The sequence below is a fragment of the Manacus vitellinus genome, unplaced genomic scaffold (genome assembly GCF_001715985.3).
Source record: "Manacus vitellinus isolate BGI_N305 unplaced genomic scaffold, ASM171598v3 scaffold_11_pilon, whole genome shotgun sequence".
NCBI lineage: Eukaryota > Metazoa > Chordata > Aves > Passeriformes > Pipridae > Manacus > Manacus vitellinus.
Window position 1 is genome coordinate 4,113,851 of NW_021938895.1, and position 24,976 is coordinate 4,138,826.

The following is a 24,976-nucleotide window of genomic DNA, read 5'->3' on the forward strand; positions in this document are numbered from 1 at the left end:
CAATCAAACCTGGTTATCATCTTTTCAATACAGTGCAATAAAAACAACATATTTTCTTCCCTGCTACACTAATTCTCATCAAATAGCCTTCCTCAAGATGAGCAATAACTCTAGTTCTATTATGCTTTTTGTCTGTATTTTTTTTTTTTTTTGAGAAGGGAATAATTGATCTGATTTGGTTTAGAACATTTCTCTTTTATTCTTTTGAGATACTATTTGCTATTCTACAATCAGATACCAACTTGAACACACAGTGGAATCAATGACAGAATATGAGGTTAATAATAACCAGCCTGTGGCAAATAATAAGCTGAATAAGTATTCTCAAAGATTCTGTTTCTGCATGTTTCCATGAATGTACATAGCACCCTCATGAATAGATATCTTCTCATTGATGTTTCTGGCGACACATTGGTGCCTTTGGTTGGAATGACATTAGAGTTTAACCCTGGCGTGCACTGATTGAAATGGTCTTTATATTATATTTAATACAAAGAGGTCTCTTTTATTCTTTAAGAAAAACTGTCATTTCTTGTTTTGATTTCTAAAATAACACAGAGAGTGCAATATAAATCACATAAAGCTTTAAGTGCTGTCTCAAAGGATCTGCTAACAAATATCAATAGAGGATTCTAGATTTATTGTATTTATAAGCATTCCAGCTGTGTGAACTATAATGATTTTGTATTACTAAGGGCATGATCCTATGAAATACTGAGTGCCTCTTGCAACTGACTTTCATGAGTTTTGGAAAGGATGAGGCTTTAACGCTGCAAGTATCATACAAAAAGCAAGTCTTTAGAAATTCCACCCCATAACCCTGAGTTTATTGTCTCACAAAGATACATTTGCTCAGTTTACAGGTGAATATTTATTTTTGTCACCTGACAGTTTTGCAAACTCAACTTGACATCAAGCTGAATTTTTTCTTATTCAAGCATCATCATCAGTAATAAAGGTATTTTTGCCTTGGAAACCCCTGTGCAACTCCATTAGTCTCCACCAAGGTTATATGTGTTCAACTGAGGTTATATATGGAAGACAACTGGGATGGAGAGACCTGATGGTGGACACAAATCGACCTCTGGAATATTTATTGCTGATGATGATGTGAAAGAAGGTAAAAAGTGGTGAGGTTAGCAGGCTAAATCTTGCACTATTTTTTCTTATAATGCATGCAAGCTTTATGTGAGCAGCTGAAAGACAATACATGCTGAAATGTAGGTTTTTGCTTTCATAAGTCTCTTTCCAGAGCATTTAAAGAGGTTGTTTTTTAATTGTTTTAACTAAGTTCATGTCAGAGCAGTGCTCAATCTGAAGTATACCTCCATTTGATAACTAAATAATAAAGCAGCAAGATTTTTCAGTGTGCTTCTAGAAATATAGATTCTGCCTGGTGACTTCCGCACACAAGCAGATGTCTTCACAGCAAAATCCAAATGACAGTATTTGGCCAGTCAGTAATTTGATTTCTGCAAGTTGGTTTTATGATTTTTCTTTTCCTGCAGACTCTACTCTTTATCACCCTAAAAAGCATATGCTGTAGCCTTAACAATTAAATAATAATGAGCAGACAGAAGAGAAAGGACAGGAGAGATCTGGCTTAGCTACTGCTAGCAATCATTAGATTTACAGAGGGAAAAAGACATGCTTCCTAGGCCAACATATTTTTTATGAATAATTGATAAGGCAGTCAGTACAGTTATATCATAGAAATGTAATATATATCCATAATTATAGAACCAGCTTTGTGCAAAAGGACACAATACACTGCAAGGAGATACCAGCCAATATGCCATCCTGAAATAAAATACAGTCACTATTGTGTTAGTTGGCAAAATTTAAATACAGGATTTGAAGCAAGCACAATGTTCTTTAATCCCATTTTTTAGCACAGTCCAGGCTCAGTCTGCTCAGGAAAATACTGCAAGGCAAAATCAGCAGCTGCATTAATTTGCTGATGATTGAGAGAAAAATGAAAGTTATCCTCATGGTTTTTTTTCTCCCTACTTGCTACTCTAACTTACTAATAATACCAGAGTACCAATTTATTCCTATGCAAGTATATGAAGCATACAAATTGAAAGATCAATGTAATGGAAAAAAAAGATTATCATGCACTGTTTAGAATCAATCAGCTAGAAACAGAGGGGGGAAAATGCGAAGGCGGAGACATGATGTTTAGAAAATGTACATACTGTACCTACCCTAAGCTAGAGTGTTTGTATGAAACAGCTACTGCTAGTCTAACATGCAGACCAAGAGCTATATTTTGACCAGAAAATCATCTTATTTCCAATCTTTTCTGGAGAAATTAATCAGTTGTATTTTCTTTTAAAAGTCCCCAAATGATAAAAATATCAATCCCTTTGCCCATAAAAGTCACATAAAAGCATGTAACAAAGATTTCGGGGTGAAGGGATTACAATACTCCAAATGCTTTATTAGCACAACATCTCAGCATTGTTCACCTGAACACTGATGGCTTATTGTAGCCTGAAGGACTGACTTTTGTCATGTGTGACAGAGTCCCTTGAAAACACTGACAGCAATAGTTTTTAGTTGTGGACTGAATCACCATTAGCAGTGGAGTTTAAATCTTAGATCTCTCAGTGGTGGAACACTTTCTTCGGCCAAAACCAGCCTCTACTCATCAGAAATAATTACACTGTACAAGTCAGATGTGTAACAAATGGATCTGAGTCTCAGTTTGGAAATACATTCAGAGGAGGTGGAAAGAATGGCTACTGGCTCTGTGACAGGAGATTCAATCTTCATAAACCTGCAAGAGAGGGGAGGAAAAAAAAGCGACACAAATGCGCCCTACAAAAGAACAGAGCAGATCACAGCTGGAAGGAAGGCAAACCTTTTAATCAGGTCCTTGAAATACAAGCTGCAGGAAGCTAGAACATTTTGGTGGACTTCAAACTCTTTGCCTTCAACAATAATTTTCAGGTCTGTAAACTCTTTCGCTCTGCGTTGCTGGTTCAACTCCTTCAACATTTCTGCAGAACAGAGAAGACAGACAGTGCCAGGGTTCCCATTAAGAGTTTTTTATTTTTACTTTTTACTTTTCATTTTTTTTTGTAAAGAAGTAGAGAAACAGGAAACAATTGATATTTTTGTCGGTAAGATTGGCTCAACACAGACAGTCAGAAGTTACGAACATAACATATTAAAAAAAAAAGAAAAAGAAAAAAGCAGGAACCAGTAGGTCTAAACAACTGAAATATATATACACAGAAAAAAAGCAAAAACAATCCTAAATTTGGAAGGATTAAAAATGAAAACAAAATATTTCAGCATCAGCAAATCAGAAACACAGAGAATGCATTACCACAGAAAAGTTAAAATAATTTGTTATAATCAAAATCAAGAGCTAATGAATTTCTATCCAAATGGAAATAAGTTTTGAACATACCAGAATAATATTAGTAAAAATATGGTATTATGATGCAATATGAATTGGATATGGGTCAAAATAATAAAACCACAAGACCTGCAAAAATAACTTATCCTTAACATAGTAAAAATGTGTTAAGCCTCTCAGTTAACAGAATAAATAGCACTTCTAAATAATATATAAATTATAGTGCGTAAAAATTAGCCAAATTATCAATGCATCTAGCAATATACCTCAGCTATATAGACTACAATTGTATATGTTTCAGAATTAGCTTAAAAGCATCCTTATGATAAAAAATAATCTCATGCAGAGAATAAATTACTGCCTTTTATAGCAATTCCCATTTTTTGCACTCCAAGGATTTTTACCATCACAGCATTTTTATTTTTTAGCCTTCAATGGTTTCATTTACAGCAACAATCAACTTTCACACATCATGAAAGAATCGTAATGATTAAAATAACCTATGAAAGTGTTTCCATCCTGCAATAAAGCACCTACCTTGCGTGATGCCTCCTTTTATACAGCCTATTGGTGCTAACAGAATGAAATGATAGCATGCCACGTCTCCATGTAGGGATGTGAACTACTAGGCAACCTACATGTTTTATATGCTGCCTGGACTTTTAAGGGTAAGACTTCCTTCCAACTTTGCAGACCAAAGTGGCTATCAAGATGAATCATATACTTTTCACCTGGGGAATAGCCTGGCAGTTCAGAAGCCAGTGATCAAGATGACAAAAGAGCTGATTTTAAATACTAAAGGACTTTGGGTTTATTTTATGTTTGCAATAGGTCAAGGTTCTCATTTTCTCAGTGTAACACCCTGAACACATTCTTCTTCAGACAGATCTGTAAATCAACAACAGTTCCTTACATAGAGTCCTTACACAAAGTAAAAGGGACCTCGACAGCGTATGACTATAACTGTGCTCAAAGCCACTGTCAGGCTGGGGCACTGGGCTGCCAAAGCATCACCAAAGGGCCTTACGGTGAAACAAAGACCCAAATAATCTCTGTGCTCTCCTGCTTCCCCGAGGAAACTCAACAGGAATCATTTCAGCAAAGCACTAGTGTTTAACGACACAAAATCATGCAAATGCACAACCGTTCCATGAAAAGAAACTGAAGTTCTCCTGAGCCCCAACATCTGTGGTGCGTATTTTTCAGGCCTAAGTAAATAAATGTCACCTTGCACATTTATGTCTATTTAATGGAAACACAGTAGTGTCTGAAAGGCTAATTATTCTGTGCTGAAATGGGTCAGTGCTCTCCAGAGAGTAAGCAGATCATTAGAGAGGGCACAGAAATAACAGCAGGCTTTTGTCAGATCTATAATAGGGGAAAATAAACCACTCTGTCCTGTGGGTGCTATAGCAGGGACTATTTTTAACAAATTCAGCTGAGCTAAAGCAGGATACATTTCGAGCAAAATCTAAAACAGGGTCTGAATGTTCACTTCTCTGCAGGAAAGTCTCAGGCTTTTGCTGGAGGTGTGATGCCTGAAGTCTGACTGCACCATCAACACTTCAGGCCTCGGTTAAAGACCAAGGATGCTTTGGGCACAAGAGGTGTTCTACTTGATTAGGGCCACAGTGACTGAGGTCTCTGGTTTAACAGGAACAGCACCAGGTGCTTTTCCAGTTACATATTTTTGGAGGCGATTGTGGAGGAAGCATTTTTCTGTCCCTTTTCACATATGAGTAACTTTTTTCCTTTTTCTGTCTTGGTCCATTATCCCACTTTCATTTATAGCAACAACATTTTCCTCCCCACCAATTTTCTATCATTTCATGCCTTAAAGACAGTTACTTTTCCCTCTAAACTTTTGATACTCTCTCCGCTTTTCAAATTTGCCCAGCCACTGCCTCTGCCCCATTTGCACTTTTCCTAAGTTCCTATTCAAGATCATTTTCTCTGGTATCTGTACTTTGCAACCTTCCTTGCAGGAGCCTTTCAGGACAAGGGCTCCATCCATGACCATCATCATACAAGACTAAGATTATGCTCACACAAAGGGTCAATCTCCACCTCACCTCGTTCCATTTCCCTCTTTTAAAGATCATGATCAATTGTTCTAGTGTTCAAAGTGCACAACTGTATGAATGGCAACTGCACAGATGGATCCTGTGCTTGAGGAGAGGAAAGGAGAGGGGAATCACAGTTTAGTTGCACTCTTGAATGGGTCTGGTGGTTTTGGGAAGTGAGCTCAGGGTACACAGGACAGTAGAGACCATCCTTGAACTCCTGATTGTGGCCAAGATTTCTGAAAAACAAGACACAAAGCTCAGCCACTGCACCTATAGATGTTGTGCTCTCTGTGCTATATGTCCAATACTGTGAGAGCTGGTTTGAGCATCTAAGTCCCCAAATGGCTCCCCCAGGTAATGGGCTCATTACCTACTGAACACCCTTTAATTACATCCAGTCCTGCAGTTCCTGGGCACAGCTTCTATCTATGCTCTTTACACATGAGTGGGTTTTATGCTGCATGCATTTATTAAGGGATGCAAACCAGAAAACAGGTCTGGAGCAGTGGTGCAATTTGGCTCATAAAAAACTAGAAATCAGAACGAGATCTAATCAGAAACTGAAGCTCCTCTTTTTCCTACACATATTCAAAGGCCATGATTCCCTCCTTGTTCCCCCAACTTGTTGTAGTGCTCTCCGAGAGATGACTACTAACAGTCCTGAATTTTTGCAGCTCAGTTTCTGAACTAGAAGAAGAGGCAGGTGGAGAAGAAAAGGAAGTCAGGGGACTGCATTAATTCATCGATCTTCCTCGCTCAGGCTCCTTTGTATTACTAAATAACTAGCAGGCATTAGTATTGGACACAAGGTTATATCAGAATGGGCCCTCATTCTCAGAGTATTTGTAATGCTCACACTGTGCTTAGCCAGGCATTAATGATTTATGAGGACTCAGGATGAGTTGCAAAACAAATTTTTTCACCAGGTAATAATGCCTGTTGTAAAAGAAGAGACAACACAGTGCAGTTCTGGCAGTGAAAAATGACCTCAGCTGTCTCTTGCTAGTCCCTCTTCTGGGCTCCTCCTAATTTTCAGCATTTCCTCCAACAAATGGAATTTCCTGAAATCGTCAGAAAGGTATGTGCTTGGAATTTCCTACTGTTTTTTTATTCCTCTGGTTTCTTTTTTCTAATGGACTTTGTTTTCTTTGTTTGGTTGGTGTTTTTTTTTGTTTCTTTAAGAAATCCAGGTAGAAATGAAGTGTAAGGACAGTTACACCACAAGGTTCCAGCAGGGGGAGCACTGATGTTTCCTCTCCTTAGTGAATCTCGGCCAATGCTCTTATATCACTAGTGCAAGGGATTTTTCCTTCCTGCCCCAAGTGCACGCACACTTTGGGATGGCAGAAACCAAGCTGGTCCTTTCTGTCTCCTTCATCACTACTGATTCTAAATCATTCTCAGTGAAAGACTGGTTGAATGTTTTCTTTGTAAAGAACTACGCCACAGACACCCCCATGTTCTTTCAAAATTACATGAGCCACGTAGTGGTTGAACCTAAAGGGGACTTGACCTGAAACCTGCAACTGAACATCTCTGTGGAGTTTGAGAAAGGCAGAGCTTTCTGTCTTGCCATTATCAGCCTCAGTATCGTTTCTTGGGGGCATTTAATATAATTATATTGAGAGTCCCAGAGACAATATGGGTCAGAAGGTGTAAGTGACTTTCCTCAGGTCAGGAACAAAGCCAGGAACAACTCAGAGGCTTTGATTCTTGGTCCCTAGCTCCATCCATCACACCACATTTTCTCCTTCTTAATTAATGGACAAATTACAAATTAAACTAAAGAGCCCACAAGCCTTGAATCAAATACAGGACCAAGTACAACTGTATAATAGTGTAGATCAAGTAAGGGGAACAGAAATTATACAGTGAATATTTTTTTAAATTACTTACGATCAGAAATAAAAATGAACAAGGAACTTATTCCCCAAGTTTATTTATTCTGTATTTTAAGCACAGTGGAGACTGGATACTTAAAAATCCTCCCTAATGCACATTCCCGTGGTACAATGGAAGCTCTCAGGTTTCTTTCCAATTTTAATAAAGAACTCCTTACTTAAATTCTAGTAGATAAAGCTTTAAAAGGGGACAGCCAGAGCTAAAATATAATGAACCATAAAATCTGGAAGAACAATTTTTACAAACAGTGTTTTTAAAATTTACTTGGAAAAACTAACCTTTTATCAAACTGCAAAGGGTAATTGATGAAATATTGCTAATTATTCTTGTGAAGAACGTGCAAGAGACCAGTGCTTGCTCAGCCAGCCTCTTGATTTCATGATTGAGACAGAAAATGTGGGAAAGTCAAGAAAAGTTACCAGGAGGAAAATCCAATTACCTGCTTGCTTTAATAAGTAAGGAGATTAATTCCCAAGGTTATGCTCTAGTTATGTAAAACAATCATTTTAACCACTAAGTGCCAGCACTGCCCACACTTGTTTATTTTGGTAGTGGTAGAGTATGTGTAAATTACGAAGCACGAGATCTAGCAGTCAAATAGGAGCTATGAATGACAGAAAGGAGTTTACTGTGCTGCACCCACCCTATGTGAACCACACAAGAACCCATTTTTCGCCATTTTTGACAAGCCTCTCTTCTCACCACAACATCCACAGACACACAGAGAATCCCAAAGCCTTGAGAATGCCATAACCTGCTCAATGTACCCTCGTGCTCTTGACATGTAGCTTGAAGCAGCTGCACAGAGAGATAACAACTCAAGTCCAGCTGCCTCCTTAGGCCAGTCTGATGAAGTTAAGCAGGCACACTTGGCACTGCAGTGGCTGACATTGCTCTCCACTCCTTTGGGCATCCTGCCACTGCAGACCAGCTACCACTGAACATCATTCCTACAGAAGCTTCCAAGCACAAACCTCTGGAGAACAGCTTCCTACTTGGGACTGAGGACAAGAAATAGGTCCTTTATTCTCTTTTGGCCTGAAAGGCAATAGTAGAGAAATGAATGAATTCTGGTGGGAATCATTAGCAGATGAGGATGTTTCAGATCATAGAATATCCTGAGTTGGAAGGGACCCACAAAGATCATTGAGTCCAATTCCTGGCCCTGCACAGAACACTCCAAGAATCCCACCATGTGCCTGAGAGCATTGTTCAAACTCTTATTGAACTCTGGCAGGTTTGGTGCCATGACTACTTTGGGAAGCCTGTTACAGCACCCAACCACTCTCTGGGTGAAAAACCTGCTCTTAATACCCAGTACTAACTACCCTGTGATCTTCAGTTTTCTTCTTGGACCCTAAAAATTATACATCCAGCTACCTAGACTGTCTCTGCAGTCAAATAGAGACAGAAGCTGTCTCATGCACAACCCAACCTGTTCTGTGTGCTTAGCCAGGTAGGATGCACTGTCTCTCCCTAGGGATTACCAAGGGAGATAAAATAATTAGTTGAGACCAGAGGGTAATTTCTTTTTTTTGCACAGGTGCGAATTAATCTATTGCAGATAAATACTTTCACCTTTTTTTTTCCTATTGGATCTCAACTTTAGTTGAACTTCATCAAGAGCAGAAGGAGAAGGGGCCTAAGAAAGCTGGGATTTGCCTGTGCAAGGATTCTTATTGGTGAGACAGGGGAGGTAGACAAATGGTGAAACACTCTCACTCTGTTCTGTGAAGTGCCAGAGCTGCCAAAGGTTTGGGACAGAGGTGGAAAATACTGTCTACATGATACTGGTGTGCCCAGCCCTCCTCTCACAGTCTCTGTCCACTACGGTTTCCACAGGACACCATCCTCCTCCAAAAGGCATCTGAAAATGCTCGACTCTTGTGGCTATCTCCTGCATATTTTGCTTTCATAAGCCCTTAAGCCCAGATAAAAAATGAACTGAGAAAAGCTCAACACTGACTACAGGAGCACTGTGAAGCCATGCCCTACTGAGTCTGTGCTACCCAGCTACACACCCTGGTGAAGATGGAGCATATGCTGATGGAGAGGTATCACTGCTGGCACAGCTACACCAACCTCTGAACAAAAGGCAATGAGAGTCATCTTCTGCTGGGTTTTGTCAGCACAGCAATGTGAAATGCAAGGTGTGAAGTTGTCATACCCTGAGCTGATAGAGCTATGGCAGTAGGAATTTGTAGTGCAGACCAACCTGTCTACATCTTAGTTGTGTTGACACTGTTAGACACCTGTGCTGCTAAAGAAAACAGTAACAGATGCTGGAGAGTGGGAAAATATTTTTAAAATCCTTCTGAACACCACATATGTGGCTGTATATGATAATTCTACTCAAAGGATTGTTGGCGAAGAGATGCCCCACTGTGCTAACTAATTTTTCATTGTTCACATAGACAAATTCTTCTCACCTTATTATGATGAGAAAGGGTCAACAAAGTCAGCTGTGGTGATTACTACTTGAGGAAGACAACTACAACTCTGTGTGTAAATGGAACCTTTCTAAATACATTAAAAACTCAGAGAAGTCACTATATCATGTTTTGAAACCAATTTTCAGGCTATTATCATCACTAGAACTGACATTAGGAGGTACCTCAAGGTTGCCTTCACACATTACAGAGTTGATATGTCCCTATATTAGGCCACAGAACTATTTCAACATGTTTTCTGATTATACTCAGAGACGAACTACACCCCTACTCTCTAGAAAACAACACATTAAATGCAACTTTGGAGTGATTTTGGTATCACAGTTATGTATTAAAATAATAAAAAAGGGAGTCTGGGGGCTAGAATGCCTTTGTTGCTTTGATTTATTAGGTAAAATCCTCTATGGTATCCATGCCTGCTAATTTATAATCATACAGGGTTAGAAATGCACAGTGAATATATGTGACTGGCTTTGAAAATGAACTGCATTTACATTATGTTCACGGATGCAAAGAATGAGAAAAAAACACAGGGACAATCTGATCTCTTTCATTTTCCAATACAGACTGTGATCCATGGAAGGACAAGCAGCAAGACCAAAGGATCCAGTATAAAAATATCCACTGAGATGTTGAGATAAAGATGTAGCTTCCTATATCAGGATCTGCTGGGTTTTTTTTCAAGATTCACCCCTGATCAAATTCAAAGTTGGCTGCAGCCTGTTCTATATTGGCCAAGGCAAACAAAGCCCCGGAGATCCCAGCAAACTGCCAGTCTGGTCCCCTCTCCACATATAACATGCCACTATGTCAGTTAGCAGTGTAACTTGATTTCCAGGCAGACAATAATTTTATCTAGAGACAAAATGAGAGAGACAGGCAGATAGAGAAGGAAAAAAAAATAATCTTGAGAGCGTTGGAAACACAGAATAGCCCAGATTCAAAGAGAAATTTAGTTCTGATTGTTTTATTTACCAGCAGGCAGCCCTGAATATCAATCCACACTTAAGGGAAGGCTAAAATATTTATTGCTACGTGGTCTGGGAAGGATTTGGTATTATCTTAATTGCTTGTAGCAGAAGACTAGCAGATAGCTTTTAGACCTTTTTGATCTCTTTATGTAGTGCAAGGCATTAGCTAAATGTTTCTGAGTTTTGAAGGCTTTGAACAAGAAGCACCCATCTGTGAAACCAATAGTGTGATAATCAACAGGCTTCTGACAGGGCAGCACTAGTGAAACGCTGATCAGTTTTGGTGGTGTAAGAACAAAAGCTACAAATTGTGTATCAATGTGTGTGTTCATACAGCCAGCAAACAAAACACTTGTTTTCCAAAAGAAGAAAACAACAAAAAAAGACAGGTTTCTGAAAATAAATCAGCGATGCATCCAGAGCAAATTGCATATATTAGAGTAAAAAATACCCCACAACTCTAAGGTGAACACCTGACAGTCAAAGACTTCAAAGCACTTAAGATACATTAATTAGCAAGAATGAGGTTGTTCCTCTGCCCATTGTAAACAAAGCAGTGCCGCCCAGCTTCAACAAGGGCAGGGCTTAGGTTTATTCACAAAATGCATGTAAGTGTAATCAACACAATTCTTTGAAATACATCTTTATTGGCCAGTGGTAACACGCCTGTTTTCTAGCACTCATATACTGCACTACATGAAGCCTAATGAAAGTAAATAAAAAGAAGTCAAATATTCAACATAGAAATCTCACCCTTTCAGAAGATATTATAGATCATCTATAAATAATAAAGTAGTAAATCCTAATATTTAGGCTTATATACTCAATGGATGGCTTAGTTATGCACTAGATTAAATGTATGTGACCAAGTCTTGGTCCAATGGACACCTCACATGATAGAGAACTGTTCTTTTGGTATGGACTGTGTCCCCAGAATGACTCTTAGTGATTTATTACACCATCACAACAAGTAAGTCTAATCAAATATTGCAAAACAAAAAAAAAAAAGAAAGTACTGTCAGTCAACTCTAGGCCCTCCCTGGGGGATTTTGCACCCCAACAATTATGCTCCAGCTCCTGTTTCACTGCTCTGTAGCTTCAGCAGGTGTCAGGGGCTGCAATCATGACTTTTCACGACTACAGAAATAATTGTAATAGTTAAATACAAGGTTGTTAACTTACCTAAGAATCACAAATGACTACAGGTTTGGAAAAAATGATAAATAAGCTATTTTTTAGGCCCCCCGAGCTTTAAGAACATGGTATTTTACGTTAAAAAGGGTATAATTTGTGACAGATTTCCTTTGAACATCTTGCTACTTACAATAATTTTGAATCTCTAGATTCTACCTGTCCTAAAGATGTGAAAGACTTTATAATTGGTTTTTTTCCTACATTTTTAAGCACTGTAAAGTTTTCGAAATCTAATGGTGTTGTAGCTGTTTAGAAACATTTGGTAAAACATTCTTCTTACTTCTACCTAACTCATGTTTCTCTCTAATAGGATAGACCTTGATTTTTAAACCTTTATATTTAAGCAAACTTTTTGGAGGTATTGCTATTAATATTAAATATTTTTGTATAAGACAAGTAAAGTCACTTCCTATCATCCATGTTGCTTGAACAGGGGGTTTGTACAGTATGGCAAGAGAATATGAGCCATGACTGGCTGATAATGTAAGAAACCATTTAACTGCAAATGTTGTTATTTTCACAGAGAATTAAGCTATCAGGATGTGATAAGTAGCTGCCTTACCAAACTCAGAATTATTAAAAAAAAAAACAAACAGAAAAAGAGACACTTTAAAGAAATCTGTTGAGATTAAAGGACGAAGATTTATTTAATGAGTATTAAAATTTATGGGCTCTCTAAGAATTAAGCAAGCTTATAAAGACTATTTTGAGAGCTGAATGGCTTTCGCATAATGAAGATGGTTGATAAGACTTGGCTAAAACATTTCAAATACAAACGAAAACAAAGGAACACCTCAGAAAACATGGTGATTAAGTCAAAATTTCAACTGTGAAGGCAATATACAAATTTCACAATAATTTCATAATCCGAAAACGCTACTACGACCAACCCGCAAAGGTGCCGAACCTATGAAAGGATGACAACAGGCAATTTTGAATCTAGACAAGCATGAAAGAAGCATGTTTTTCTCCTTCTGTGTAGTTATGGCAACTGAGAGATATAAACCCCCTCCTAACCGAACAAGGGCTTTTTTCCTCTCTCTGCTCCCATCCGCAACTTTACAGCTGTCACCACAAGTCATCCCGCTCGCTCCGCACGCCAGCAGGCAGCACGCAGGCATCTAAGGCGAGGAGAGAACAAAGAGGCTGCAACACAGCTCCAGTTCAAATGACAGCCTCACCAGGGCTCCAGCCTGCACTGGGAAGACAAAGTTGTAAAGTTTTACGAAAGAATTGAAGTAAATTTCTTCTCTAGAGGTCCTAGCGGGAAATCAAAGATCTATTTTAATTTAAGATACTTGCAGCTTCTCTTGCTAATGACCGAAATATCTAGACCAATAGCTCCCCAACAGTAGTTTGCAGGTTGACAGGGGTCCATAAAGCCACTTGCACTGATCTGAAAAGCCACATACACAGTAAAACATTAACTGTTTCCAGTTTTGAATCTGGGTGTTCAAGATAGTGAAATGTAAGAAATGTGAAGGGTTGGAAGGTACCTGTGAAAACTGCTATTGAAACCACGAGGATTCTGGAGATGGGACACTTTAGGCAAACTGAAAATAACAGGATTTAATTTAGATAGAAGATCCTTGATGGGAATTGATAGATGTCCATCTGTAAGCTACTTCACTGATCTGTGACACACAAAACCAAGACTTACTATCACGCTGGAGAAGAGGGTTGCCTCTGAGATCCTCACAAAGGGCAGCCTTAAATTCAGTGATGAGAGCTCCAAAAAGGAGCTGGAAATGAAATGACCACCATTTATTGTCTGTGGTCTTTTGAATTTTTTTGCATTCTTCAGGAGAAAACAGTTAGTGATCATTTACTTTGTCTTCAATGGCATTTTGCCCTATGACACTGAGTAAAACCTGGTGTCTCTACTCAGTGTATGTCTGAACTGGTTTCAGGAGAGACATTTATTATGATTTTGTTCATTATTTCTCATTTCTCTAATCCATTATTTTCATATATATATATGAAAAAATATATATATAGATATATATAATGGTGGTACTTTTAATAAAGTATATAGTATTAGCAGTTTATATGTTCAAATGAACTCCTGGGAATAAAGTCATTAAAAATCTACGGCTATACTTGAAAGGCTTTGTGCCTTCACCTCTCGTGTACTTGCCCTCTCCTCTCTGACAGCAGAAGGCTAACACATATTTAAAAAGAACAAATATCTACCTGTGCAAAAGCTGCCCTTTACATTTCACATGAAATGTCAATATTTCAAGAGTTGGTTTGGTCTTTCCAGGTATCTGTGACCCTTTCAGTGGACAGAAGATTTCATAGGCAGTTTTAAAAATTAAAATAGTTCTGAACTTTTTTTTTCTTTCATTTGTATGCACATTTTTACATTGCTGCAGAAAATTTCATTAATAGTGACAATATGGCACAACTGTCATGTCTCACTGCGCTGACGTCTTTAGGTTAGTTTGGAAGCATTTTTCTAGGTCATTATTTTTAATTAATACAATGATTTAGTATATTTTTATTCAAAATGTCAAACTGTTTTAATCATAATACAAATATGAAACATTAACCTAAAAAATAGGATGTTTTTCTGGTACTAAATAGCAACAACATAATTAAAAGCATGACATTCTAAAATGAAAATAGTGTATTTGACCATTTTACATCTTAATGAACTATCATATCTACTTGCTATTTAAATTTCATTAAACTGGATAACAAATATAAAATACATTTTGAAACAACATCATCTCTCAACAACTTCTGGAAATATGTACCTTGTTAATGATGGTTAAATGACTTTTCTAATTAGTGTGATTTGGAAAAAACTGATTGAAATGGCATCTTACAGGAAAAAACAGTTTCAAGGACAATTTATTTCACTGAAGACACTGTCAATACTCCATCAGGCAGTAGCTATTTAGCTGTAATCAGGGCTTGCTTTAACTGTACAGCTCTGCAGCAACTCGTGGAGTTAAACTGACACAAAGCCCTTTTAAGTGACACAAAGTGTTTTCCAGCTCTAACCAACACACCAGTGTAACTGAGAACAGAATTTGGTTCCCATTATTGTACTGTATAATAAACACAGTTATAGAGACACAAACTTGCAATACCATCAAAGGAACATTGTTTCTTGATTTCCTGATTTTTAATGTTAATTTTCTAGTCAGCTTAACTTATATCTTGGCTTTTTTCCTTTAACTGTTACATTTTTATTCTTTGGTTCCCTCTTATACATTTGTGATTTTCTCCTAGCAGTAATTTTTAAAGGTAGCAATATATCATTGAAGAATGTGATTAAGATAATTCAGTGCATTCCTAAGGACACCAAATTGCTGGACTGAAGTGTAATTTGGGTAGGCTGCAACTTTTTTTTAAAGATTCATGATGCTGTAAATGCAAAACAAAACTGAAGGTGAAGCAGCAGTTCTGGGTACTTATCTGCAAGAACTCTAAGAAATGGAAAAAACTCTAACAAAATCGCAGAAAATGTAGATTATATTTTTCAAAATGCCTAAATAACTTCTGAGCCTGAGACTTAACAGCTCTTGAAAATTTAACCTATCTGTAATTTGTCATAAAGACAAACAATGATTTCTCTTGAAATAATAGGGTCAAACTGCTTTTGACTAACCTTAGTAATGTCAAAGGTTAAAAAGATGTAGCTGGAAGACAACTACCTGCTCTGTAAAACAGGCATTCATCAGAGCTTTAAATTTCTGCTTGTTCTGCAGGAAATAGCCTGCAATGACAACTTCACACAAAAGCCACACATTCCTTTTTAGAGGGGATTGTACCATTCTTGTCTTAATCATACAAATTTTACATCATTTTCACACCAATCTTTAATACCCGTTTGAGTAAAAGAAGTCAGAGTTCAGAACTGGAGGTGCAAACTCTAGTTATTCTTATGTTTTCCATGCTCTGTAGTTGATGTACCCAAGAAATAGCCCAAACCATTCTTTCATGGTCTTTAGCATTCACTGTATAAAAGAGAAAAATGAATATACTCTTTAAAAACAATTGTGGAGTATTGAATAGAGATTCTGAAAAGCGAAAAAGGGCATTTAATATATGACAAAGTTTAAATCTACCTAAAGACCAATTTTTTTTGAATTCTTTTTGAAAGCAAAAAAGAGAATATGGTTGCTGTGCACTCACATATTTGGTGGTGCACAGAAAGAATATCTTCCCTATGCCAAAAATTAGAAAACTACAGAGATTTCCAGTATCGTGAACTTTAAAAAAAACTAATTTTTTTAGTAACTAGCATGCTAGCTGCTATAGATTTGTATGGAATCTACTGTCAAACAAGGCTGATGACTATATTTTTGGGTTATTTTCTTTTTTTTTCTTGGAAGAAGAAGGCCAAGTAGACTTAGAGGCAAAATTCAGAGAAGTGAAGCCAGGGGTAAACCTAGTGAAAAGACATCTTGGAGGAGAATAACCATAAATAAAGTAAAGCAAGAAAATAAAATTGAAAAAAAAAGGCAAAATGAAAATGAATGGTATGTTCTTAACTGCCAAAGGTAGAGTTCATGACTATAAGGAAAACCTGACTCCATTAACTGTGCAAAGCATGGCTGTTTCAGGACTGTGCCAGTGGCAGAAATCAGCTTGCAAATGATCAAAGAGGCTGTTTTATGTTGTGAAAAATGCACACTACCTCACATACACATAGTAAAAGTGATGCAAGAACATTAATAACAGTTATTCTGCAGTTAAATCCTTGTAGACCAGGCCAACTTTAAAATAATGCAAGTATAAGAGATCTTCAGAAGTTACACAACTTCCTAAGTGACAGGTATGAAGAGAGAAACCCTCTGCTACTTTGGACCTTCCTCAAAGAGATGCTTTTCCTGCCATGAAAACAGAGTTGTAACTATGCAGATGTGGCAGATGTTAGTGTATGAATATTTATATATCCAGAGGATATTTCGGTCTACCTCATCAGGCATGTTAATATTTGAATAGATTAATCAAAGCACTGAGTCCATGAGGCAAACTGCCCCCTCACCTCCTCATGGATGGATGTGGTTCATATTCTGAACGATGCAATGCTCGATGTGCTCACCCCAGAGCTCTTGCCTGTATCATCTCATCAGGTACCTCCAGACCACAAAAGGGAGTACAGGGGAGCAGCACTTTGAAAGGACACAGGGCACGACAGAAACACAGCCCAACACAGCATGGTGATGTGTGGGCATCGCTAGCTCAGGACCAAACACAGGCTGGTCTAGTGGTGCTGTGCTTAAGCTTAGAGCTCATCCCTCTAGGAATGACTCCCAGCTGTCCCAACGGCTCACAGGGGTAGGTAGCCTGACAACAAAGCCCTCCTGGTACATTACAGCACATTTTGACCCATCATCTCAAGTCTCCTTGAACTCAACTGTTCTAAGTCACCCTTCTGGCATTTAAAGCAAAGCATCACACATGGCCCAAAGCACTGGCCACAATGAGTTGGTGGAAACTTAACCAAGAAACCTTAAATGCATTTTTTTCATAGAGCTATGGAAAATTTAGGGTTTGCATGAATCGTGGCAACACAACAAAACATTTTTGACCAGCTGAACTAAGTTTCTTTTATAGAAACATTAGGTAGACGTGCACACGCACACACAGGGAAGGCACTGACATTAGTGTGGGAGGAATCTAAATGGCATTAAAGCAAGACTACACTTCAAATTGCTTTTCATGACTTAAAAACCAACAAGGGAGAACAATGTTCCATATGTGTCTATTCATTTCCACTAGACTGGAAAGTCACACACCTCTGTGCCCAGTTCTGGGCCCCTCAGTTCAGGAAGGATATTGAGGTGTTGGAGCAGGTCCAGAGAAGAGCAACAAGGCTGGTGAAGGGACTCGAGCACAAGTCCTATGAGGAGAGGCTGAGGGAACTGGGGTTGTTTAGCCTGGAAAAGAGGAGGCTCAGGGGAGACCTCATCACTCTCTACAACTCCCTGACAGGAGGTTGTAGCCAGGTGGGGGTTGGTCTCTTCTCCCAGGCAACTATCAGTAAGACAAGAGGGCATGGTCTTAAGCTGTGCCAAGGGAGGTTTAGGTCGGATGTTAGGAAGAAATTCTTTACAGAAAGAGTAATCAGGCATTGGAATGGGTTGCCCAGGGAAGTGGTGGATTCTCCGTCCCTGGAGGTTTTTAAGATGAGACTGGATGTGACACTTAGTGCCATGGTCTGGTAACCATGGTGGTAGTGGATCAAGGGTTGGACTTGATGATCTCAGAGGTCCCTTCCAACCTGGCTGTTTCTATGATTCTTGCTCTCTTATCAATTTCAAGTTAAAGCATTTATTTTGTACACCCATTTTCAAGTTTATAACTTCACATATACCTTATACACACACTGGCAATATATATTGTTAGCTCAGTCTTATTTCCTAGCATTAATGGTATCCCATGTGAATCAATGTTTTTAATAAGAAGAATCACAGTTCTTGAGTGATGGAAAAATAACTGCTCTATCTTTATTAATTTTTTTTTAATGAGAAGAGGGGTATTCTTGGAAAATCTGCAAAATATTTAAGGAAAACATCTAAGCAGGTTGTTTTTTTCTCAAGGCTGTAAAATGCTAGAAAGATCTTTGATGTGTCAGCTTTGACAGTTGTTTCAGTCCACCTCTGTTAGCATTGCAGCAGACAGCTTTCCTTGCACTCACCAGTCCCTCAGGTAAAGGACGGGAGAGTACTCCTCAAAATACTGCTTATTAAAGTTGATTTGTGATAAACACACTTGCATAATTTTTACAGAGGGTACCTATTTTGGGCTGAAATTCATCAAATCTACATTTAGCTGTGTAAAAGGCATTTAGCCTTAATTTCGGTCTCTAGGCTCCTTCTGCAGACAGAAACAGGCACCTCCAGCAGGGGAGTCTTCTTCCTTTCTTGGACATCTGTTTCAGCACAGCTGGGTTTCCCCCCAGGATTGTCCATCTCTCTCTGTTAAGTACAAAGGAAGGGGAGCTGATGAGGTTTGATTACCTGTCCCATTTTTCAGCTCCTTTGATCCAGCTGGGTTGACGCTCATCCACTGAAAGGCAGAGATTGCTGAGGGCTGCCCACATGGCTCCCAGTGGCCAGGGAGCACCTAGGACAGCAGCCACTGGCATGAAGGACACCAAGCACATGCTGGCAGATGATTAGGACAAAAAAAGGTCTCCTGGTCTGGGGAAAATTAGCAAGTGACTTTTTTCACTATATGGGAAGTCACTGAGATAAACTGAATAGGCTTCTGAAGTTATAAAAGCTCTGAAAACTCTGAAAGAAAAAGAAAGTGAACTGAATGCAAGGAGAAAAAGGGGAATTCAAACAGAGGAGAAAATTTAAGGTTTATTTTAGACAACCAAGCTGTTGAACTAAGCATAGCTGAAGTGGAAAACTGTTACGACCCAACAGCTGGATGACTGTTTTTGAATAGTAGCTACATGAAAGCAAACTTTCACGGGTATTGTTTGGTTCCTGGCCTATTCTACTGTAACTTTCATTATAGAATTGCCATACAGGGCCTAGGAATATTTGTCATCCAAAAATCACATTGGAGAAATAGAGTAATAATTCGTATATCCACAGAGACTGAGGAATTGCAGTAGCATTTCAAGGAGAGGAGAAAGAGAGCTAGGTATGCATAGGAGGCCATTTATTTATTTAAAAGCATCCAGGAAAGGTTGTCTTTTATCTGAACTACTTCTTTCCAAAAATAACAATCTGAATGAGCACCGAATGAAAGGCAATTTGAAACTTTGATCTCCTTATGTGTTTGTGCCACCCCATTACTTGATGGCTTCCCCACCCCCTGCCATCTGCTACTGATCGATTTTCTTAGGAGGTGCTACTCATCCCTATTGCAGTTGGACTGTGATCCTCAATGCACTGCTATCTCAGAGCCCCAGACCTTGCTGGCACCATAGCTCTTCCTGTGACATGACTTCAAGCTGAAAGAGGGTGTATTTGATTGGATATTAGAAAGAAATCATTTACTGTGGGGTTGGTGAGGCACTGGAACAGGCTGCCCAGAGAGGTTGTTGACACTCCATCCCTGGAAGTGTTCAAGGCCAGGCTGGACGGGGCTCTGAAAAAACCTGGTCTAGTGGAAGGTGTCCCTGCCCATGGCAGGGGAGTTGGAACCAGATGATCTTTATGGTCCCTTCCAAACCAAGCCATTCCATTATTCTATGATTTCCAGTACAAGCCAGGGGCACCTTCTGCTGTCTCCTTTGATGGTGAAGTTGACAAACAATCTATTCATGCTGGCTCTGGCCCAAACGCAACCTCTGTGTTTTTGATCACTAAAGCATGGTAGCTCTGTTTGCCTCAGAAACCACCCATATATCATCTGGAACATTAAGAGCCCCAGCCAGGTTGGGACTTAACACTCCAGCTTTACCCTGCAACCCGAATCTCCCAGCTGGCAATGAAATGCTTCGAAGCTGCTCTGCCAGGACGTAATTTTCTTTCCACCCAGCAACAGGAACGAAGGCATTTGAAATCCCACTGTAACCCTGACAGGTGCTCCAAAGCCTTTCAAGGCCAGAGGAAAGAAAAGACAGAGAGGGAGTGAAAGAAAGACAGAAAGAGTATGCAAGGATGAGGAAACTACACTGAATTACAGTTAATTAAACCCAAGCTTTGACAATGTTTAAATAACAGGATTCTACACCTAGACCTGGAATGCCTGTACGAGCTGTCATTTAATTTAAAAGAGCACAATAGCTAAATGTCAGTCTCCAGGCAGATCTTTCACATCTTTCTGATACTGTATTAAAAAGTTATTATAAAGCAGAAGTTCAGGATCTGTTTTTTCAGAGTTTGATAATAGCCTTCTCCAACTTCTCATGGCAAACACTCGATACACATTTGTTCTTGTGAAATCGGGAGGAGAGTTATCCTGGATAGCTCTAGGAAACCAAAAACCAAAATCTCAAAATCTCCTAGGTTGAGTCTCAGTCTAATCTGAATATAATAAGAGGAGAATATTTTCCTAGCAAGACAAATCACCTAATAGTAAAATGCTCCTATGAAAAAATCAGTTTATAAAAAAGATCTGAATCACCCCCACATTTGTAAAACATTTGATCAAAACTTAATGAATATTGTATTGCCTGTGTTTAAAGAACAGTGTTAATACTCATTCAGCTTTTCAGCTTCAACCTGTTTCAAGAAGGATGGCATTAATTCTCCCATATCCTATTCACTGACAGTTGCAGACCTCTTTTTTAACTGCTGGTTTTCAATACTGTTTTCTCAGCTTGAATTTATTTGAATTAGCATTTCTAATTGAAATTGAAACAATCAGAAATTCAGTACCATATTTTAATATCAATGTTGATAAAGAAATATTGTGTACTTTAAGTTTTCTTGAAAACTGTGTTTCTTCAATGAAACTGGGCTATTATTTCTTCAGCTATTAAACATCTGAAATTATGCTGTATTCTTATTTGGTTTTAATAATCTCATATTACTCAAAAGACACTTAAAAGAAGAAACATGTAAAATGTTCAAAATTGTCAAATCAGTGCACAGAAGTTATATGGAAGAAAAATATTTAGTCTCTCAATAAAGAACTTGGTATATTAAGAATAGTACTACCAGCTCCTAATGACAAACTTGAATTGTGTATTTGAATATATTTTTGATACAATTAATAAAATAAAGTAAGGTCACAGAGGTAATCCATGGCAGAGGTAGCGGTTTAGAAGAGATGATAATTTAGAAGTTCCTCACTCTCAAAAAGCAGAAAACCACCTTATTTTTCACTAGTCAGCTGGAAATACCACACTGCTGGGTCCCCCTTCAGATATGAAACAGAGGATGGCAGCTGAGCTTCAAGTGATCCTGGTACAGATAAAAGAAACAAGATACCCGAGTTCAGCCAAAAGGACAAGCAGAAATGTCATCATCAAGGACAAGATTCAAGTTGCCTGAGGACTCAGGTGGACACAAGCTCTAAAGTAACATACAAAGCATGTGCATCAGCACTGCCTGAGAGTGGAGCAACCAAAAACTTACTGGGCATTTTGCTTTTGAGGCTGCAGCTCCCTGAACACAAACCCTTCAGCTCTCAGTCCCAAGTCCCAGCTGAAACCAAAATAGTATGGCATGAACCTTGTCCCAGGTCCTGAGGACTAAAGTCAGTCTTCTCTAAAGACAATGAATAATTGATTTCTGGATGAATGCTGGAGCTTGAAGGCTGCATTCAAAGGCATGACAGACTGAAAGTAGGACTTCTGTAAGGGTTGGTTTTGAAATTATTAGAATACTAGCAGAAATCAGTCAAATAAGGTGGATGTGCAGAGTGACTGATGGTAATACAGGCTGAATTTCACCTTTCCAAAATGCATTTAAGTGCATGGATAACCCTCCCTTCCATTTGGAGGCTGTCAAATGTTAAATAAATGATGGGTTGAAACAGAGAGTGCTCTTTGTGGGAGAGTGCAACATGGAACTCTTAGCAGTTCTCCCTCTCATATGTACCTGAAAGAATTTCAGTGTCGTACTACAATACGATGGGGTCGCTGAGACACAACATTATCCCCACGAAGCTGAGCAAAAGGTGCCAGGAAATCAAATACTGTGATACAGGACAAATGACATTTCTAAAGACAACAAATAACTCTTTCTTTCAATCTGGTGGAAGGAAAAGCAGAAAGGGACAACACACTGTGAAAAATACAGGAAATGAGAAAAGCCTGGGCTATTAATAGTTTCAGTACAAATTAAAACAGCACAGAGAGAATGATTCTTTTCCCCTCTGTTGGGCTCTACTGCCCTACTAAAAATCTTCTCCCTTTAAGCAGCAACCTTCACAGATCCTAATATGGGTCTAGATTTGCTTGTGTGCCTCTCTCTTGCTGAGAAATCTGTCCTTCCTAATTACTTCTAGAGCAGTGACAAAAACCTTGTTGATCTGACCAGACAAATTCTGGCAAGTAAAACATTCAGAACTGTAACTGTGAACATGCCGACTGCTGAGAGACAGGGATGATAATAGCACTGTTGATAACAATAAAAGGGACATAGGGAAGGATGAGAACTTAATTTTTGGCCATGTTCCATTTAAAGCAACTACAAAAGACATCGAAAAGAGATGTCAGAGGCAGAGACTCTGACAAGACATCTAAGAGGAGATGTCAGAGGCAAGGGGTTGCTTACAGAGATTTCACTCCCCAGCTGAAGTGATACAATCATCTTCTGGACTGTCTCCCCAGAGACTGAATATAGGTATAAGCAATTTTTTTAAATTTTAATTGAGAAGGCAAGGACAGCCTTAAAGGATCTTGACATGTGATATATTTTTCTTGCAAAAACCTCATGTTAAGAAGTGTGTTGCCATCAGAAACAAGTACTCTCTCCCTTTTCTTGAGGAAAACATGCAGCAGATCTGTGGTTTGCAGTGGGTGGACACACTAGTAGAAATGTGTCAGTACTTTACTATTTATGCCTTAAATAAAAAAGATAAATTTCCATCTCTTTACATCTTTGAACACTGAGTCAGTTGCACTTGGTGTATTCTCTGTAGTCTGTTACTGCATTGTATGATGCATGCTCAAATACAGGTCCTTAGAATCGTAGCCTAGAAGATTTCCTTCCTTCCTGCTCCTTCCCTATCCAGAGGCATCATGGCTGTTGTCACTTGAATATTGACAGCATTTCAGATGATTCATGATTCTAATTTATTGATATAATGCCTCTTCTATTTAAAAACAAACATATGAGTGCCACCCCCCTCCTTTGAATGGACTTGCTGCTCTTCTAGGCCACCATATGATTATCAATTTTTTAATTTCTCCTCTGCTCTTTATCAGTCATAATCAGTCTGGGATAATTCTGAGAAGATTTTAATATTTATTGATGAGGAGAGTGAGACTAGGGCATGGATATGAGGGAAAAGCATTGGAGAGGCTGTTTGCGAACCTCTCTGTACTGCAGGAAGCCCTCTTTAGCAAGAGATTTGGGAAGGGCTTGACTGTAACACAGACTGTAACACAAATCAGTGATTTTAGGGTTAGCTCCTCAGAGTTAGATGATTTGTAGCGACTGGTGTCTTTCTGCATATCTGACTAACACTTTTTTTGTAAGATTTTGAATATTTCTTTCCTCCACTGGTTTTGGAGTCAAGATTTGTCTGTCCCCAGGATGAAGCTGATGCCTTCAAAAAGGGTGGGTTAAAGCCCTTTCTGCATAGGAGTTGCTGGTATAACCTCACATCAGTGTCTGGGTGCAGACCAGACTGATATGCATCAGTATCACAAACAGTGCCAGCGACAAGGGAAGCAAATGTACCTTCAGGAGGATGAGGAGCTAAAGATGTAGAGCTACATCTTATACATGGTGATACACACAGGGGAACCTCCCTTGCAGTACAGTGTCTTTGTGTGTCCTTCATATACCTCAGGAAGGAACAAATTCTTTCCCTATCTCTAAAAGAGTCTTTATGTATAATTCTAGTTTCAGTTCATCCCACAGTGTTTCTACTCTCTTGGTCCATGCCTCCTGGATTCCTCCTGCAATAACAGTTTTACCAGGAAGAATAGATTTTTTAGAAAAGAAAAGCCAAGGAAAGCACTCCTAATCTCTGTTCTCCTCTTGCTAGAGTGAGGAAATCCTGTGATTCCCATTCAACTCACTTTAACAGAGTTCTCCATATAGTATGTATGTACAATGTACAGCACATAATTTTTATCAGAAAAGTGCCTTTATTTTCAAATGTCATTTACAAATTAAAAATATGCACCCACATAGCAGAGATTTTGTTACTACCAATAGGTATGTGCAGCACACTGGGGAGTGTCACATCACAAAGAACCCTTTTTGTGGTTTTTCTTTTCAGTAATTCTTCAGTTGCAGCACAGAAGTCAGTATTTCAGAAAATGCAAATGCTGCTGAATTAGTGGTTCTGTGGCACTTACACCCCCCTGAGCTGTACAACTGAGAGACACCACCCCCAGATTCTCAGTGACTATGTTTTACAGTAAAGGAGTGATGAAAGATGCACTGCTTGGATTCTAGTCTTTGCTAATAATTTCCA

The 24,976-nt window shown here is 38.7% G+C and overlaps 1 protein-coding gene across 1 annotated transcript in view; it reads right to left on the minus strand.

Annotated features, from left to right (window-relative positions):
* KLHL29 (kelch like family member 29) overlaps nucleotides 1-24,976 on the minus strand; it is a 324,813-nt gene that overhangs the window by 70,384 nt on the left and 229,453 nt on the right. Inside the window, 1 exon segment of the mRNA XM_029965827.1 lies at nucleotides 2,867-3,005. Coding sequence (XP_029821687.1) covers nucleotides 2,867-3,005 — 139 coding nt within the window.